Consider the following 19,865-nt stretch of genomic DNA (forward strand, 5'->3'; position numbering starts at 1 on the left):
TTAGTAAACAAAATGAGCATTTGGAACATTGGATGAATGGTTGCTGATTATGGGAAATGTAGATATTGCATTAAAGATAAGCCACCCACCCAGATCAGCTGGTATCCTGTCTATAATCGAGTGAAATGGAAATGTGTAAGTGACCCCAAACTTTTGACCGGTAGTGTGTGTGTGTATATATATATATATATATATATGCTTCCTCTAGGCAATATTATTAGGAAACAGTCCGTTAACTTTCATAGTTATACGGATGACACCCAATTATAACTATCAAGCCAGACAAAACCAGTTAGTTAGCTAAACTTCAAGCATACATTAATTAAAAGATATAAAATCATGGATGACCTACAATTTTCTGATGTTGAACTCAGACAAAACTGAAGTTATTGTGCTGGGCCTTAAACACCCCCAAAACAACTGCTCTAAATGGTCAAGCATCATATTATCTCAAAGAGCTCTTAGTGCCTTATTGCCCCACTAGAGCACTACACTCCCAAAATGCAGAGTAACCTGTGGTTCCTAGAGTTTCTAAAAGTAGAATGGGAGCCTGAGCCTTCAGCTATCAGGCTCCTCTGTTGTGGAATCAGCTTCCAATCTTGGTTAGGGAGGCAGACATTGTCACCACATTTACGAGTAAAGTTAACAAACCCTCCTCTTTGATAAAGCTTATAGTTAGGGAGTTAGGAGTAGCAGCATCCACCTAGCCCAGCCCACCTGCTTCTCGTCATAGTCATTAATTTACCATATAATCAATAAAATAATCAAAGGCAGGCGGGGCAGTTCAGTACAGTCTGACCAGGGAGGGGAGAGTTCTAGCCCGACCAGGCTCCTCTCTTTACCCAGGCACAAGAACAGCTTTTTTCCTACTGCCATCACGCTCCTGAACTGCTGATTTGGCCATTCACCTACATTACATACTTTATCATGCCAATGTAACAATCCACACTACATTTGCACTAATATGTGTTTATATCAAGGTAACAAATATAAGTAGTTTTTAAAGCGTGTTTGCTATTTTTTTATCTTTTGAAAATGCTTTGTTTTAGTTTAGTTTTTACTTTTTTAGTCTTTTTTGTAATATGGGTTTTGTTTGGGATTCAAAAAGGTCAGAAAAAGTATTGTGTAATAATAACTCAACCAAAACATCAAACTTTAGAAATATGTATTCACAAAGTATTCAACAATAAAATATACATAGGCCTATATCATGAGCACAGATGCGTAAACAGTCTACACAAGACAGCGCAGACTCTTCTGACTTTTGGTACTGCCAGGCGAGGGGCACGGGCAATGTAGTGTTCAATATGACATGATATGTCTACGGAATGTTTTATGTTTGGAAACATATAATGTTATTTGTTCTATGAAAGACACTAACAACAACGAACACTAAGGACATTTACTCAATACTTTTACTTTATTTTAGTTAGTTTTGCAAACAGATAGTACAGTTTTAGTTTAGTTACAGTTTCTTTGTAATGCCTCGTTTTTATTTTTATTTCAGCTAACGACAATGTTTTCCCCATAGTTTTCGTGATTTTGTTCATTTTCGTTAACGAGTATAACCTTGGTCTATTGCAAATAAAACTGATTCTGATTCTTTATTATAATATTTTTTTTTGTTTTAAATCTCATCAAGTTCATTAATTCCTTCCTGCTAATGCACAGACAGTTTATAGTAATAATAAAATTGGTAACATGGTCTTTTAAGAGGTTAGGGGAATGTAAAAAGAACCTTAGGGGAACGAGTCAGGTTGCAACGTTAGGGGGACGTTAGGGTAACGTTCTGAGAACGTTCGACGTAACCAAAAACTAACGCTCCCAGAACGCTAAAACAACTTTCCATTGCAACCAAAACCTAACCAAACCTAACCTCCAGGGAACGTCCCCAGAACGTTCTTGGAACCAAAAATTGTTAGCTGGCCAGGCACGCAGCTGCCTTTAATTATTTAACCTAAACCACTAGTGCGCCATATTGAAAAAGGAATTGTGGTGAATTTCTATTCTAACAGGGAGCTCCATTCTGGCGCTGGTCTAATCAGTTTATGTAACGTTAGCTTGTGAAATGCCAATTTGCACTAAGTTACAGTAACGTTCCTACATTGCGTTGCACTGTGTGTATTCTATCTCCATTTTCTTGGATGCAATCCTTTAGGAAATGCATGCTGCCATTTCAAATTCCTCTTTCATGTTTTGATCTGCTGTATTCCTCAACAGTAGTTAAACTTACTAACATTCGTCGCGGTTTATGCTAACTTTGACTGCCGTTCCCTTCATTACCGTAACATAGTCAACTAAATACAAATAACAGCGCCATAACTTACCTGAGAAAAGCAGCAACAGAAAAGCAACGGTGACAGAGAAGGGAAGTGTCGCCAGTGTTAATCTGCACACAAGACTACCACACCACGTCCCGTTGACCGACAGACTGTGTTTGTGTACGGGTAGAACAGAGTGCCTGAACATCTCCAATTATGGACAGGACCCCAGCCTCGTCACAGCATGATGTAATCGGACTACAGTCTTCTTCATGACGAATAAAACAACTAAAACAGCAGCGTACTAACGTTAGCTTTTTTTAACGAAACAAAATTACTTAATTAATTACTAATAATTTATAATGCAATGCCAGTGTAAATTGTGAATTAGTCAAATAAATGCAAACATTGGCTATAATACTTAATTAAATGTAAATTAGGATAAATACCAATCATAAGGGATTTGCCTATACTTTGTCATTTTCAGATTTGACTTAATATGTATTGTTGAAGGGCAAACATGGTTCTGGGAGAGGTCACGTAGATATGAGTTTGTTCTCTGAAGGGAATACCTTTAGGGGATCTTCCAGAACGTTCCCTAAAGGTTCTCTGAAGGTAATACCTTTAGAGCACCTTCCAGAACGTTCACTAAAGGGAATATATTGTGGTACCTTCAGCTAACCTTCCTGGAATGCTCAAAATTTGTTTTTATGTCTTGAAAAAAGTCCTTCATCGACCAAATGAGCCAATGCAGAGGTGACAAATTTTAATAAAAACCTAAAACAGCCTTGACAGATAAATCAAAGCTACTAACACAACAAACTGCAGAAAACTGTTTCTAAAAGGTTTGCCCTATGTGTGCACATTACACAACAGCACAACAAGAACAATTTAAAAACTCCTAATAAACCTTTAATTTGAGCTTTTTGTACAATTGACAAATTACATTAAAACGTCTGGATCTTCTTAAATGTCTGTAGTATTGTACACACATCTTTCTGGCTAGCAGGTTAGGGATACTGGTTACTCCAAACATACAACGCAGTAGAAATAAAGCTGCGTGTAATAGTACATATTGCAGTTATATCAATGTACAGTGTTTACATAAAACACATCATAGAAAAAAAGCTCCCATGACGACGCATTTTAAGGTGACACCACAAGGCTGGAGAAGTGCCATAACATCACACCAACAGTTACAATCCTCCTCATTACAGTCAGTGTGGTTTGAGACTGACGCTGCAGGTGCACCATTCTGTTGGAGATGTACAAAAATAGATTACAGTGATTCATCAACTGGCTTATTTCAGAAAGTGTTCACTTTATTTTGTCATTTTACACATCCTGACAATTGTTTGGAAGCGGATGTAAGGTTAATCGCCCATGGAAAAAAATAAGTCATGACACATATGCAATAGGTATAGTGACATTAAAATAGTACATCACCAGTTGATTTAAAAAAAAATAATAATAAATAGAGAAGCATTTGGTTTAATATCAAAAGGAAACTGCTTCAAAATACCAAATCTGAAGATGTCAAACTCTACCAAAACTACATCTATGGCAGGCCTTATTTCCCCTTTAAGCAGTTTTAACATTTCTTAAATCCAGGATATTCTCAAGTAATGCAGTGCCAGTCTTAAAAAAGCACAAATTTAAGGCACAGTAGGGTTACCAGCTGCAAACTGTTGTAGCAGGTTTTAAACATTTGAAATGTGCATAATTTGTACAATTTCACACTGCAAATACTGAATCCAACGTTTAGTTCACTGCAATAAAAAATGAAATGATGTCTGGCAACTCCTGGATTTCTAGCATTTTTGGAATACACAGGTGCTGTTAAAAACACAGGCAATCAGGAAACCCTAAACTCAGTACAGTTTTCTTACAGGGGTGGGAATATTTTGGATTGTGTTAAAAACATCCTCACAGTACTCCTTATGACAAAAAGAGTGGTAGCATAATCACAAGAGGCTGATATGTTTAAAGACCAGTAGTGACAACATCCGGGTTAATCAGGACTGTTAACCATCAGCTTCTCCAAAGTAAGATGAGCAAATTGTAAACTGGACATGAACCATCCTGAACTCTGTGTGCTCCTCTGGTCATGTACACGGAGAGATTACAGTGCACACCACTTGTCCAGCACAGGTTTGGAAATATGAGGGGACGCGCCCACAGTAAAAAATTACCTGACATGAAAGAGGTAAATAATAAACATAATAAGAAATAATAATAATAATTTGGGAATATATTGGATTATATCTTTATGCTTCAGGTGACTGTTAAAGGTTCACTCCCTGATTCTGTTACATTGCTCCAAAGTTGAGAGTTTACGAGCGCTGCTGGATGCTATAACAAAATTAAAGTCAAAGGGAACGAAAAGGCCATATATGGAATACTTGGAGCAAACAACAAACACAGAGGTTACCCTGCTCTGCTAGCTGAACTGTTCTGTGTATCGGTGCTGTTGCAACCTCTTGAAGATCCTGACACAGATGTACTCTGCTGTGGTATGTGAGCAGCAAGAAAAACGTGAGCTTATGGTTTGCTTTTAATACAGAGGATGTAATAAAGCTTGTGCCACCATTCACATGTATTTACAGCACACCCTCTACAAGTCTGGTCATGCCTTCCTCACTTGACTAAATAATAATCACCAGAATAATAATAACGGAGTACATTTCCGGGAAATCAACACCCACACTGTGTTGCATTGAAAGCTGACATAGAGGCATACATGCAGCCCAAATGAACTCCATCATGGTAGAGACTGTGGAAGAGGAGGATGGCGGTTGAAGTCTCTGCACACATCTTAAATATTCCAGAAGAACTTTGCTTCCTTGTTCAAATCCATGACATTTTAATACAAAGATCATTAAAAACAAACACTGCACCGCTTAAAAACTTCTCTTGCGATCCTCTGTTGAGAAAAAAAAAAGCTCTCCCGAGACACAGACTGAAGTCTTTTCCCGTTATAAAGCAGTGAAGGAGCAGCAGCAGACTGGTGCTGTCATGCTGGGAGGGCACAGAGAAGAACGCCTATGCTCATCTCATGAGAAGCCTGAAGAGTTGGCAGAGCCTCGATGCTGCAGGTGGGGTGTAGTGTTTATGGTGCTTGTGGTGTTCACGGAGGCCTTCAAAGGTGTGCTGCAGGCCTGGGCTTGTGGGAAGCGCTGGTGGTATCGGTCCAAACGCAGATACTTCACCGTCACCAGCTTACCTGTCAAACCAAAAGATAAGCCTGTCACTGACCAATTACAACAGTGCTCTTCAATACATAGAGCTAACATCACAGTCAGCTCCAGGAACGTTCATCCAAGATCCAACATCCCAACACATATGGGTAAGATGTACTGTACCTTCTACTGCTGTTCCAATATTCCCCAAATCCTCCTACATAAAGTAGTTATCTGCTCAGGGATGGAGATGGTGAGTGAGAAAGAACACCTGAATGATTGCCTTACTGCACTTAATGTCTCGGTTGCATCCCTGCTCTTAATAACACTGAGAAAATGTTTTTTTGTATCCCCCCATCAGAAGCGATGTCAGAAAGTTGTTGATTGTTTTTAGCAGGAGCTCAGACTGACTTCAGAACTTAGAAAGAAAAAAATAAAAAATATAACAAGGAGCTTTGTAGGTGTGGGTACATTGCCACAGGTGAGAGGTTACTACTAGAACACTGCACACCCAGTACGCTTCTAAGGAAGGGTTTGTCGATCCATCTTAATAGGGGAGCTGCTTCCTGTAGCCACTTTACATAACAATAGGTCAGATGTGCAGTGCTGTAGATCTACTGTAGGTAGAGCCTTAACTTTTCTCAGAAGCTTTACTTCATTCTTTACAGGACTACTTCTGTGCGGGTTTTAATTGTGATCGATCGGGACTCAGCAATGAGACCCTGCCGCCCTTCAGCTTGTTCAGGAAGCCCGGGCTATGCCAATAAAGCAGTCGCAACGATGCCTTGCATCAGGTGTTGTAACCAAAACACAGCATAAAACTATTTAAGGCAACTACGAGGCAGGGTTTTTAAATCACAAAAAATGCATTTTTCAATATTAAGTATTATTTACGTTAAGATTGAAAACGATTCAACCACCTTTCTGAAACAGGTACATTCCACCCCCTCTGTGGTATGTTCAGTCTAGCCAGCGCGAAGCACAGTTTGCAAGATCATAGAGAGTATTAAGAGATCATTAGTTAGTTCAATTAAGCCTAAAACAGCTTGGTTGCCTTTGTTTTCTGACCTTTGTGTGAATCTATGGAACTGTAAGCATGTTAAGTCTCATAGCAATAGGGGTTTGTGTATAGTCAAACCTTTTTAGCTAAATCTAAATAGTCCTCTTTCACTTGAGCTACTGTTTGTCATGCTAATTAGACCCAGCAACGACCAACTGGGTGTCTGCATTGTTAGCTTCAATATGTGTAGAGCTTGGGCTTAATGTAATAAAATGTAATGCACAATGCACCTTGCCCGGCCCCACCGAAACTGTGGAAAACACTGTCTTCCACAGCACAGTCTCTCTTTTCCCTCTTTCGTTAGTGCTGATGCACTCTAATGTATGTGTTATTAAGAGTGTGACATACCATCAAACCAGGAGCCATGAAGTGCCTTGAAGGCCCTCCCTGAGTGCTCTGAAGAAAGACACTTGACATAGACACAGCCCTGTGGAGAGAGCAGGGAGCACAGTGTGACATCACTGGGGTCGACAGCATGTATGTGTGCTTATATATATGCGATAGAGCATACCTCTCGCGAGTTCTTGTCAACGGCGATGTGGACAATACCGTCGTTGTCATTGCACTTCTCCAGGATGGCCTCATGGATGGCTAGATCCCAGTTCTCCCCAACCTCCCTGACAACACAAAAACATAAAGGTTAAAGCAGAAAGTCAACTCAGTTTGGTCACCCCTGACAGCGCATTAACCCCCTTGAGGTCAAATTTGAACCCTTTCCAAAATCTTTCTGTATCAGAAATTTGGGTTTCTTTCAAACACATTTTCCAAAAAAGTAACGTGGATGTTTCCCAACAACGCTCCTCACAAGTTAAATAAATAATCAATTCACTACTTTCATTGAATTTGTGTTTTTTGTCAATTTTTTAGCATTTGGAGAAAAAGCAATTGGCAAAAGAACTTCAAAAACTAATTGTAAAAAAGAAGAGGAAAAACGTCAATACAAGTGACAAAAGTAACAGGAAAAAAAGCTTTAAAAATTGGGGGGGAACCCACAAAATTTTCTAAAGGCTCAGAAAGAGTTGACAAGCGTAGAAAAAAAAGGTCGAAAAAGACGACCATAACCTTGATAAAAAGGTTTGTCATTTTAAATTTTGACTCAGAAAAACAAAAGTTTCCAGGTCAGCAGGAAGACAAGACGAGGGATAAACAAGCAGCTGAGCCTGGTACTCACATGACTGGGTCAAACATGTTTCGGATCTTCAGACATGGAGTCAGGCTGTTGGGAGGTGAGTTCCTCCGGTCCAATGGGAAAGCTGAAAAGGAGAGACAAAAACTCAATGGCCTGAAGATCATCATAAGCGATCACGGGTACCATGAAAGGCGCTATATACATCCAAGTTATTATTATTATTGTTAATAACACAGTATGTCAGAACACACCACTAGTTCAGTTTAGTACAGTCTAGTGAACATGGGTTAACTGGCAGGGAGTCTTAGCCACGATGTTCCAATTCTGGGATTGCTCTGTTGCCGACGGAGATTCTGCCGGATTTCATTTATTTAGGCCGGGTATCCGTCAACTTGGGCTTCCTTTGTGTTGGCATTTTAAACTCCGGTGCATTAAAGAGGACTATGGTTACCTGGTCCTCAGATTTCTGCAGGGTTAATCCAGACAGCTATCTAGACTCTGTCCAATCTGAGTTTTCTGTTGCATAACTAAAAATACTCTTAAATGTTTAATTGATTGAATCGTAGTGAGGGTGTGTTGATGAACAAGTGAAGTTTGCTTTGCTATGTTAAAACTGATGACATACTAACCAGTGCTTGTGAACTACAAGGTATGTGGACCTAAGGGGGCTGCATGCTACTTGCGACAAGTTAACACATGGTGTTAAAAAAAGAAGAAACTATCACTTAAACATGAATTCCTTTATATAAACAAAATGCATCACCAATCTGTTTAACCTGAATGTTCGGTCTAGCTCAGATTAAAAAAACTGATCTACAGCACATTGCTTTGTTGTTCAACACCAAGTGTGTTCGTCTGCTCCTGACAACGTGATCTTCACTGACTTTACCAGATAGTTTGCAAAAGTCCTGCAATTAACACAGTGTTAGTGAGTATCCATCCAGGTAAACGGTAGCAGGAGATGTCTTTGTATAGGCCTGATTGTATTTTAATGTTATAGGACATAGTTATAACTGATACTGCGGGAGGACCATCACAGAAAAGAAGAAACTTAAATGAAAAACAACTAAAAGCTAAAAGGGAAAGTGAAAGACAACGGGTGAAAACCTGAGTCACCGCTCGGTGGGGCTTTAAGAGATGGACACAATTACGGGATTGTAAATTATGCAAAATCAAACCCAAATTGGCCTTCAGGTATGTAATATTATTAATGAAATAACTTCATAATGCGCAATGTGGTTATACATCAGTAGCAGACAGTAAATTACGTCCCCCTTCCATTTAGCATGGATGTTTTATTCCTTTTATTCCGTGTGTTGGCCTACTATTTTCTTTTCTCTTGTCCCTCTGTAGTGGTGTAAAGCTTCCTTGGGTTTCATGAAATATGCTATACTAATATATTACCTTGGATGCTACAGCAAACTCTTAATGCTTTTGGTCAAATGAACGAGTTTCTGTCTGAGCAAAACATTTATTGCAACTCTGTGACCTCCCAGTAACGCTCAGTGGGCAATACAGCACCATAAAGAAAAGAGCTTTACAACAGCAGGTGCGGTAAACCGATACAATCAGCACAAACTGAAAGTTACAAATCACGATTTTAAACTGCCAATTTGATTTTTTTTACTTATAATTAAAGATACCTAAACACTGATCCGGATAGTTTCAGCCTGCTTTAACCCATGCTTGTATAACGAGCATAGTCATGTTTTCAGAATTTTGGATTAGACTTAGTAACAAAGGACCGGTTCTCGTGACATTCCTAGTGCAGACACAGTCATAATCAGAGTCCTTATTAAGGCCTCTTAGTGCTAGCCTAGTTAGTATACACACCATTACAAAACAAAAAAATTAAATGCAATATATCGATTTTTGGAATTTTATGAATCGATTTTGAATTGGTAGAGCTTAAAATGATTCAAGAATGTGAATTGATTGTTTTGCACACTGCTAATATATTACATACAGAAAACTGAACTGAACAGCAGTTGCGTGTAGGATAGATTGTTTACCAGACATTCTCTGCCAGCGATGGTGTGCTGTTCCCTATCAGATGTGAATGTTGGTTTACCCTTGATGCCTTGCATTTTCAGGTTTCTGGAAGAGTCATTGCTACAATTTGAGAATTTTTTTTTTTGTGTAAACATTTTTAGTGTGTTACCTTTTCCCTGCCAGACTTTGGAGGGGATCAAGGAGGTCTTATCACAACTGAGAGAAGGCTGAATCCACCTCCAGACCAGAAAGTCCGCTCCACCAATCCTCTGAGTCTCTTTTCGAATCCTGGACTCGTTGGCTGAGAGAAACCTCTCAGCCCGCTCCCAAATTTTCTTCATTTTCTTTCTGCAAAATATCACAACTTCTTCTTTACCGGATAGATCAATGGGTTCTGGCAATTTTACATGACAGTTTCCTTTTTCAATAAGCTACCGAGTCACTTCTCCATATAGGTCTAAATGACATTCCTACCAAGTAACATTTCTGCAACACTTGCAACATGAATGCAGACATATTGCATACATTAGTGTAATAAACAGTTAAAATACTGTGAGTGAGCCCTTTTAAGATTGTCTGTTTCCAATTTTCATTCATTTAACAGGTTTCTGTATGGAAATCCAGGAAAATGGCATTATGCTTTGTGTGCATTCTTTTTTTATTATCATAAATTAAAACAATTTAACTGTCCATAAATTAAACACGTTTTGTACAGTGTAGAGTTAAATATCAGGCTGTTAAAGTGTTAGTACTGACCGGTCCTGAGGCTGAACCAGCGAGTCTCTGACGTGGGGGATCGGCAGGTAGGGCTGCAAATCCTGGTTCTCTTGGCAAGCCTCACTGTGGCTCCTCAACACATCTGAACAACACCGCCATTGATACCAGGATTAAAGCATATAATCTACAACACTCATATTCAGCAAAAACCAGCAGTTAATCAGTTCAATTAACAAATCATCAGGACATATGATACACAGTATATAGACTTTCTACTAAATTGAGTAAGTGTTTAAAGGTTTTGTATTAAGCCGCTTTTTCGACCGCAGGAACTGGGAACCTTCTGAGGAACTTATTGTGTTTGGATAGCAGGGACCAGGGTCTAAATTAAGAAAGAACAGGAAAGTTTGGAGTGGAATTTGCAGGGATGACCATTGCCAATTGGTCAAACACACACAGGGTGGGTGCTTCAACTCGCCAACTGCGTTAATAATAAAAACAAGCAATTGCTCCAATATCAATTAATTTGGGACCATCTTGGTACCAAACACACAGATGAAAGATGAAGATAGCAAACTACAGTGAGTCACATTCACTTACTTGAGTCAGGCAGCTTAGTTTCAATCAAATTAATGTGAGTTGTTCATTACCGATGATCCTCTCCACCATGTCATACATCTGCCTGGTCTCCTCCTCCTCTCTCCTCCAGCGATACTTCATGTAGGAGGCCACGCTCCACACAAAGCCGACCACTGCACGCAGAGACACAGGATTCACAGGTTCAAACACAGCTACTGACAAAATGCTTCTACTGCTGTGTGAAAAAAATACCGATAACAACTAATGCTTCTACTCTTCCTGTTGCCACATTATGCTGTTACCTATGATAAAACATGAATATGAATGCTATAATCAATAGTTGTGTTAATGATATACCTATATATTTGAAACACTATGTAGGATTTAAACATTTGTGGCTTTGGTGACTCCTAGAAATATATGTATTTTTTTTAAAAGGCACTAATGAATTACTTTGGTTTACACTCATATATCTTGACAAATATTGGATGTTTAGCCACAGAATCTTGTACATATTTTAGAGGTCCAAGGAAGATGAATCCTGCTAGCTTCATTGACTCACCTACTATTTATTATCATTTTATTTATTATTCAACTGCTTACCTTAACACATGTACATGCCCGATACTCTATTTCCCTTGTGTTTTCAGTAAAGGTGATCTAATTTTATTCCAGCACAGGTCACAGTTTTTATTTTTTCTTCTTACTTATTTACAAAGGAAAACATGCAATATTGATTGACATTGTTGCTGTCCTCCCCTCGGCTGTGTTCTTTTAACTGTCTAGAGGCATCAGTTATATTCAGACATCATTAGTGACAGTGGCAGTACAACTGGAACAGGTCAATCACTGCACTTTGGGAACAAAGTAATTGATCTACACTCCACATGTTTCAGGCACTGTGTTGTTTACGTGGAGTTGCTTATCTCACCAACTGCAATTAGGAAGACTCTGCTGATGACGGTAAGGAAGGCTCGGCGGAAGCGACACATGAAGGGCATCTTGGGATGCGTGGACTCCAGCTGAGAGATCTCAGACACATCAGTCACTGGATCATCAGCTACCTTAGCAGTCAGCCTACACACACACAGACAGAGAGAGAGAGAGAGAGAGAGAGAGAGAGAGAGAGAGAGAGAGAGAGAGAGAGAGAGAGAGAAACACTAAGTCTGGATGTCACATACAAGGCTCGTGGTCAGCTGGAATATGTATACCAGGTATTACCTTATCCCGACATCCTGGCCTGTCCGGATGATCCACTCCAGAGAAGTAAGAATGAGGCCTTTAAACTCCTCATTCTGAGCCTGAACAAAAGACACATGCTAGTGATGAGAGAACAGTTTACCAGATGGCTAGAACAACAAATCAGCATCCATGAGTTCGCACTCCAAAGGGTCCTGCTTTATTCCTACTGCTTTTCAGTAATGTTCCAAACTCTGGGTTTCCTTTTTAGATCTGCTTTCACTGACTCCAGTTTGTTTCATAGTAAATGTGCTAAACGCAGCCTTTTATTGCGCACCTGGAAGCCAAACGAAAGGTACAGAAACCCACAAGCAGATGCAAACTGACGCTGATTCACTCGACACAGAGGTGAGATGCAGTCACATAAACTCCAGTTTAAGACATTCATGCGTGAACTTGCTGTTGTCTATCTTTCGTTGATGATGTATGTACTTAGTGTGAAATCTCTACTCATAAGAAAGATAGTCAGCATCACTACTGTACACTGCAGGGTCTGTTTCTGGTTTTGTTGACAAATTCCTCTTGTAGCTTCACCTCCTTACGTTTTTAGTCCCGCCCACAAAAGACTTGAGTTGAGGAAGAGACGCAAGGAGAGGAGCTGAGGCAACAGGCATCTAATAAAACGAGACATCCATGCATGGAGCTGTTATTTTAAAGTGGCGTCAATTAAATATGATGTGTGACACAGCAGCATCAGCTGTTCCATGTTAGTCATACGCTGTATTTTATAATCTCTGGCAGGAGCAGAACAGTGTTCATGACAACTTCTAGATTTACTTATAATTGAACTCACAATGTGGCAAAATGTAGTAAGAATGTACAAATGCACGGATACACAATATATATAGGCTCTACATGTATACCCACCTAAATTCAACATTTTCTCTGGTTTAAAGACCGCATCACTGCCCCTCTAGAGTCACAGTAGGCTACAATGCTTTTTAAATTATGTTTTGTATTAATGCATACGTTTTTTTTTTATAACAATTTACTTGTAAACGTTTCCATGCGTACAGTAATGTCATTGCAGATAATATTGCAAACCTGTTGTTATGAAGCTGTCTGTCTGACAGCATCTCAGCTAAGTTCCCATTTAGAGAATGTTAATATTTTCTTCATGAATTATGTATTATTTTACACAACCACGATTAAACAGAATGTTAATTTATATAATCCGACTGGCCCAAACTGGCTGTGGATATTAGGGCTGTTGGAACAAATTCCCAAAGTCAATTATAATTCAAATAGCAAAAAAAAATCAATACTATTTGAATGCTGAAATTACTCTTCAATTGTGATTTTTTTTTTATAAATAGGTTGGCTTACATTAGCTAATCTCCCTCCTTTCATGTCACGTCAGATGAACAATAAGTTACGGGAGGGAGAAACACACGGCATTGTGAGCTAACATTAACCGACTAACGTTAGTTTCGGGGGGAGGGGGGGGTGACAGGCTGCAGCCAAAAATCGGAAGAAGGAAGGGAAATAGTTTTATTGTGACTTTAAAATCAACATCCACAGAGTTAAATGCTAATGTTATCACTAGTTAGCTCGTCCAGGTTTTCTAACTGCCTCGCAGTTTAGCTGGGAGCTTCATGGAGACAGCTAAAGTTGACGTTAGCTATCCTACAGCTGTCATAGTTAGCGTCATTCTCATCTATTACCTTCTAACAGCTCTATTCTTAGTTATGGTACAATCTGCAAGAAACAGGTTGTAATAATTTGGCTTTGTTATCAATGGTGTTAGCATCAAGGCTAAAACTATTGTCATTTTTATTGTCATAGTTTATGACAAATTGTTTTGGTTGTGCTTTCTAACATGATGTCATTGAGCCACTCTACTTGTTACATAATGTTTCATTCCAGAGTTCTCTGTTGATTTGTGTTTGTCGTTGTGTGCTCGGTGTGGAATATAATGTAAACAGAGAGCGGCGTGCCAGAAATGCAATGCCCCATGATGTAGGTCCCCTTCAAGGCCAGGGTGATGTTGGAAGTCCCTCTACTGGACAGAGTGTGTAACAACGTGTAACATGCTTATAATGGCAATGACACAAGCCTGAGTAGTGTAGTACATATTTAACAGGCTGCATTTGAGCATTAAATATTAGAATATAAAAAAAATTAAGTTATATGTACAATTATATTATAGAGGCACTCTAGTGGATATAACTAGCCTTCAAGATGACAGGAGGTACAACAAATGTGTGAATTGGAAAATGCCAAGGTACATTACTGTGTGGACGTACCAGTAAATATGCTGAGGCCTCATTAATGGACAGACTTCTGTTTGGATGCTGCTGGTCTCCACAGTCATGCTGGCCTGAAATCAGAATATCAAACCAACCACTGAATTAAAACCTCTTCTTGTTTCAACACAATGTGTCGAACAGCCTGTTTATCTACTGATCAGTACTCACGATATATGACAAGCATAATGGGTCTGGGTGGTATGACCTAAAGTTTGTATCACAGAAGCTTTTAAATTTAATATATGTATACAAGTGTTGTATAATTTCAACAGGATGTGCTTTAAATAAAGTACAACAGTACTCTGGATTGGGAATTTAATAAGATATCATCACTTATGTCAATTACTCAGTTTCTGTTTCATACATAACATTAAAAGCTGCTTTCACCGGCTCTGTTTGACTGAGAACCTGTATCACCCATTTGACAATGTATCATATTTCCTTAATCTGTGTGTACAGTATAGAAAGTGCAAATATATGTATGGCTTTTAATGTCAGAGTCACTGTTACTGTAATTCCAAAGAACTAGGAAATAGATTTTCAACCCATATTTTCTACATTTCAGCACTTCACTCAAAATTCTAAGTGTAAAACTGTGCCACTTATACTCGCTACACAGCCTAAGGTCTTGTTCCTTCACACAGCTCTACAGTCTGTCAGTCAGTGGCCACAGAGTGTAGTGCAGAGTTAATAGCTACCAGCGACGTGGGCCAGGTGGTCATGTAGATTGAGCAGCAGCTTCAGGATCAGGTCCTTGTCCGCCTTTGCCTGCAGACATACATACTTAGTGGACAACAGAACTGCTTATATTTATTCATTAGTTCATTTGTAGACCTTTCTGAAGGAACTTTTATAGTTTTAAATATGTTCAAACCAGGGTTATCATAGTAAACCAAAACAAGCATTGACATTTTTTGTAGTAAACTAAAGCTAAATAAAAACAAAAACCTTCAATAAAATTAAACTGAAACTATATATAATACAAATTAACGCAAATCATTTTAGTATTTGCTCATTAGTACAAGCATTTTGTGGGAAAAGGGAGTGAATCTCCCAGAAATTGTAACAGAAATTTGGCAAAATGTGTATTATTCATAAAAGTCTTCTCTATAACATAGAAAAAGAGATCCAAGTGGTGGCAAGTATTGAAAAATATTGTAATTGGTGATGCGACAATTTCCCATTGCAGTCTAGGTTAAGTGGAGCTACTACAGGTGAATAGGGTAAATATTTGAACTAAAAGACATAACCACCAACCTCAGTTGATTATTTACCTTAAGAAAATATTTTCTTTTTATTACAAGAACTTTTTAGTTTGATTGTGAAAATTATGCATTGTCTCAAATATGTGCTAATTTGGATAAATAAAGGTGTTTTTTTGTTTTTTTTCCTTTACCCATGCATTGGTGTCTAAGTGACTAATGTGGACGAAAATTTAAATTTTTGAAATTTCTGGTCCAATGAGAACTCTGTAACCAGCACCCACAAACAAGGGCTGCAATGTAAAATGCACACTGTCACTTTGCGTCCACTAAAAGTTCATATGTCTAAGAGTCCTGAAAAGTAGAGGCCAGCTGTGGTATAGGAGAGTAGCGCTGCAACACCAGCTGGCTCAGGTGGACAAAGACAGAGGAGTAAAGACAGGATCAGATTTTGATCTTCTTTATTTTACAAACATGCCCGATCTGCTTGGGACATCTGTACAATCTAGGCCCCAAGATTAAGTGAACTTTGAAACCTAGTGTGTCTTAATAGCATGCAGTATCAGTTTAGGTGAACTGGTTTTTCTACTTATGTCAAAGCACAAAAGGTAGCACTCAGTGCTGTGTCTGAGAAAGTTCAGCTCCGCCAGGCCATTTCATTAACAAGGCAGCACGTCATCTGTGTTCACTGCTCACATCCATTACATCCAGTCTAATTTCAGAACAAATGTACAAACATCACACTTCCTTTGCTCAATATATTCAACAAAAACTTCGCAAAACAACTTTGTTATCATTACACAGAACTGAAAGAGCAGGTAAGAAAATATCTACTTACATAAGAAGAGTCAAAATCGTTGCCAAAAGGGTGGTTCTTAACTGCAACAAAAGGAGAGAGAGATACATTCAAGGAGACAGAAACATCAGCATGTTCTCTAGAGCCACACTTTAAATAAAACCACACAAGCTGGATTAGTAGAAGGAAAAATGTGGTCTTTGACAATAAGACAGCGTGAGTGTAGTTCAGACATCAATTAACACTTGAGTCCGTCAGTGTCTGTATATGAAACTCAACTCTTGAAAACGTACCACATCAGCTAGGCACTTGAAACACAGCCATCTCACTACAATGACCATAGTCACAAAATGAGTTCATGACTGAATTATACTGTGTATGGAGTAAGGAGACACCAACATTTTAACTTAAAGCATGATGCTAAGAGGAAAATTACTCCACATTTTCCCTTTAACCCGTATTTATCTACATTAATGATATTTGTACTTAATATTCAAGGAAACTTGACATCTGCCGGTTGATTTATCATGTAGGTTGATCCAAAGGATTAATCAATAAAAGGCGCCCTTTGGCATTTTCTTGTAAACAAAAAGTTTTACATCCAAGTTTACTGTCCAACTGTGTTCTTTTTTTTGCTTTTGCTAGCACATTGCATAATTTTTGGTGCGTTACATACACCTGTGGATCAGTGGAAAAGTGTGAAACCATTTTCAGTATTGCATATCATGTGCATCGTTGAGAGTGTGCTCAACGATGTTTTTTTTTCACACTTTCCGTTTTTGAAGTTATGGTGGCCAGTAGCTACCACAAACTTGCTACATTTAAGTTTGAATACTGTTGTCTTTTTGACATTGTGATTGGAGCAAATACAGGCATAACTTAGAGGTAGTGTAAGGACACGGCGGCAGCTTTAAGTTCGCCATTTTGATTGCTTTATCAGCATTGCCCTGACTCTGTGTTTACCCTTACAAGCTGCAGAGGGCGATGTCACATTGCTCCGTCTCTCTGATGCACCCTGTTCATGTAACAACGGTGGTAAAGTGTGATTTACACTATGATGGTTAAACTTAGCAATTAATCCGCATTTCACATGCATGATTCAACATCACTGCCGATTTATTGATCAATAGAAAATGTATTTCAAAAAACAAAACATTACATTTCATAAGGTGTTGTATTCTTAACATGATTGAATTATTGTACAAATTTGCTACAAGTATTACTGTATACAAACGGTATACTGTTTGCTGTTGTGTTATGTAAGTTTCTCTATAGCTGACTGAATAGAATTCTCCAGGGTCTGCCTGGATTCAGTGGGACTTTTTAAAAAATTCCACTGAAACACCTCAATAATTTGTGCTGCGATAGAGTCTGCATCACTGAGAAAAGGAATGGATTAATACATACGATAATAGACAGATAAAAAGGCAAATTCTCATTTCCATGCCAAATACTTGCGTACATATAGGCTGTATCCTGTATAAGTTTAATGGGAAACTTTTTACATCAATGATGCTTAAACTTAGTCAAAGTTGATGGACAATGTTAGCCTTGAAATTCAGACCCAAATCCAAAAGATGGGGCCTGGCTATGAGTAATGAGAATGGCCCAACTCGAGGGGTGGCACCAAGCATGCATTTGAAAAATCACTGCACGCGATTGGAGAACACTACGACCAATGTTTACTGACAGATTCCGGACATTGACATTTCAGCGCTGTAATCTGTATAGTTCGCCCACCTACTGTATATCAGATACTCCGGTATGATTGGTGCAGCTCGGCTCCAAGGGCATGGGTAATGAGCATCATTACTCATTGCCAGAGTGACCCGCTGAGCAAATTTTGATTGTGCTCTTGCAAGAACTCTGGATTTCCAGGGTGGGACAATGTTTCCCTGATGTGGATTTTTGTAATGTTAAGATGACAGCCACATTATCTGCCCAAACAATTTACCAGTCTTTTTGTTGCTGCCGTTTACATTCCTTCTCATGCAGATTTAGAACAGGCACTACAGGAATGCACTACTTCTTTTGTTTTGTGCAGCATTAAGAGACTACAACTGCTTTTTGTTGTGCTACCCTGTGATGTTAAATTGCAATAATGAACCTTGAACCATATACGGTTTAAAGGTGTTGAAAGAACTGTATAAATTACGGGTGCTCCGATTGATCAGTTACTGATCATTATCAGTCGATAAAGGCTTAAAATAGTTTGATCGGTATAGGCCGATCTGATCAATAAAGGCCGATCAGATCGGCAGTTCAGATGACGCACTACTCGTGAGAAAAATTGTTTCTACTACTGAAAAATGTCTGTAGTGATTGGCAGGACAAGCCTAAAATACTTTACATCTCAAGTTTTTTTATCTTGACATCCAAGATATGTAATTGTTCTATGCTCTGCACTTTACATTTAAGTACACTTTAAGTTTGTGTAAATTCACATTGAGTTTTTTTGTAATTCATTTCAAAATATGGCTTATTTGTTAAGCTCTAAGCTGTTTAAGGTGTGTTTCTAATAGAGGAAGTAGAATGTTAAAAGTTTTCTGTCAAACGTAAAAAGTTGACAATTCACAATACATTATCTCATGTTAATTTCTATACATATTGTACATTGTTGTTTAGATTATTAACATTAATATATGATAAATATATGACATGATAAAATGAAGGCTTCAAATAGACCGGGGGATCAGAGATCAGTGTCAACCACCAATTGGAGATTGGCCCCAAAAAAGCTGATCGGAGCACCTTTAGTAAATAATTAGAAAATATTAAATAAATATAGTTTAAAGCAGAAATTATTAAAAAACCTGGTGTATTTTTCTACTCAAATTAATGAAATCACTTTGCTTGTTAATGTCTCCTAGCTAGCCAGCTGCCGGGTATGCCACACTGATCTCTTGTGCCAAGAAACACTGCAGTTTATTTTTATATAAAAGATACCAGTCTTGAAAGTAGTCCTTAAGATATTTTTGCTCAACTATTTTGTTTTAGCATTTTAACCATGTAGATACTTGAAGGTATCGACATCATTTGATTTTTTATTTAATTTTGTTCATATTGTTGATTGATCCCCAGTGGGGAAATTACAATTTACACTCTTTTTTTGTTTGTAATCACTACACAAAGGCCGATTCGTACACAAATGGAGAGATGTCAGAGTGAGTGGGCTGCCAGCTGGACCAGCACGGTACAGTGCCTTGCTCAAGAGCACCTGGCAGTGCCCAGGCGGTAAGGTGGCATCTCTCCAGCTACCAATCCACACCCCGAACAGGGACTTCAACCGTGGACCCTACGGTTCCTAACCCCCTACAGATTGAGCTACTGCCACCCAATAATGGCGTTTTTCCACTGCTGGTAACAGCTCGCCTCGGCCCGCCGCGGCTCGCCTCGGCCCATTATGCTTCCGTTTTCCATTGCAGATTGAGTAAAGCCTCAGCGTGGCTGGTCACTATAGCA

General features: G+C 38.8%; 2 protein-coding genes across 6 annotated transcripts in view; both read right to left on the minus strand.

Moving 5' to 3' along the window:
- The window catches only part of msrb3 (methionine sulfoxide reductase B3), a 21,551-nt gene extending 19,017 nt beyond the window's left edge, over positions 1–2,534 (minus strand). For 2 of the 5 annotated variants that reach the window (XM_034863208.1, XM_034863206.1), the window contains exon 1: positions 2,328–2,534. Coding sequence is in view for 1 of the 5 variants with exons in the window: in XM_034863207.1 (XP_034719098.1) it covers positions 2,328–2,469 (142 nt within the window). In the remaining 4 variants the exon portion in view is untranslated. The remainder of the gene's footprint in view (positions 1–2,327) is intronic. The other 3 variants (XM_034863207.1, XM_034863210.1, XM_034863209.1) reach the window with 3 other exon arrangements.
- Positions 2,535–3,151: 617 nt separating this feature from the next.
- Positions 3,152–19,865, minus strand: part of lemd3 (LEM domain containing 3) — an 18,556-nt gene continuing 1,842 nt past the window's right edge. Inside the window, exons 2-13 of the mRNA XM_034863174.1 lie at positions 16,446–16,486; positions 15,104–15,173; positions 14,403–14,476; positions 12,139–12,218; positions 11,849–11,994; positions 10,989–11,090; positions 10,378–10,480; positions 9,791–9,969; positions 7,672–7,753; positions 7,012–7,117; positions 6,849–6,927; positions 3,152–5,484 (exon numbers count right to left, since the gene is read on the minus strand). Coding sequence (XP_034719065.1) covers positions 5,315–5,484; positions 6,849–6,927; positions 7,012–7,117; positions 7,672–7,753; positions 9,791–9,969; positions 10,378–10,480; positions 10,989–11,090; positions 11,849–11,994; positions 12,139–12,218; positions 14,403–14,476; positions 15,104–15,173; positions 16,446–16,486 — 1,232 coding nt within the window. The 3' untranslated portion in view covers positions 3,152–5,314. The remainder of the gene's footprint in view (positions 5,485–6,848; positions 6,928–7,011; positions 7,118–7,671; positions 7,754–9,790; positions 9,970–10,377; positions 10,481–10,988; positions 11,091–11,848; positions 11,995–12,138; positions 12,219–14,402; positions 14,477–15,103; positions 15,174–16,445; positions 16,487–19,865) is intronic.

The sequence above is a fragment of the Etheostoma cragini genome, chromosome 23, assembly GCF_013103735.1.
Source record: "Etheostoma cragini isolate CJK2018 chromosome 23, CSU_Ecrag_1.0, whole genome shotgun sequence".
NCBI classification, from domain to species: domain Eukaryota; kingdom Metazoa; phylum Chordata; class Actinopteri; order Perciformes; family Percidae; genus Etheostoma; species Etheostoma cragini.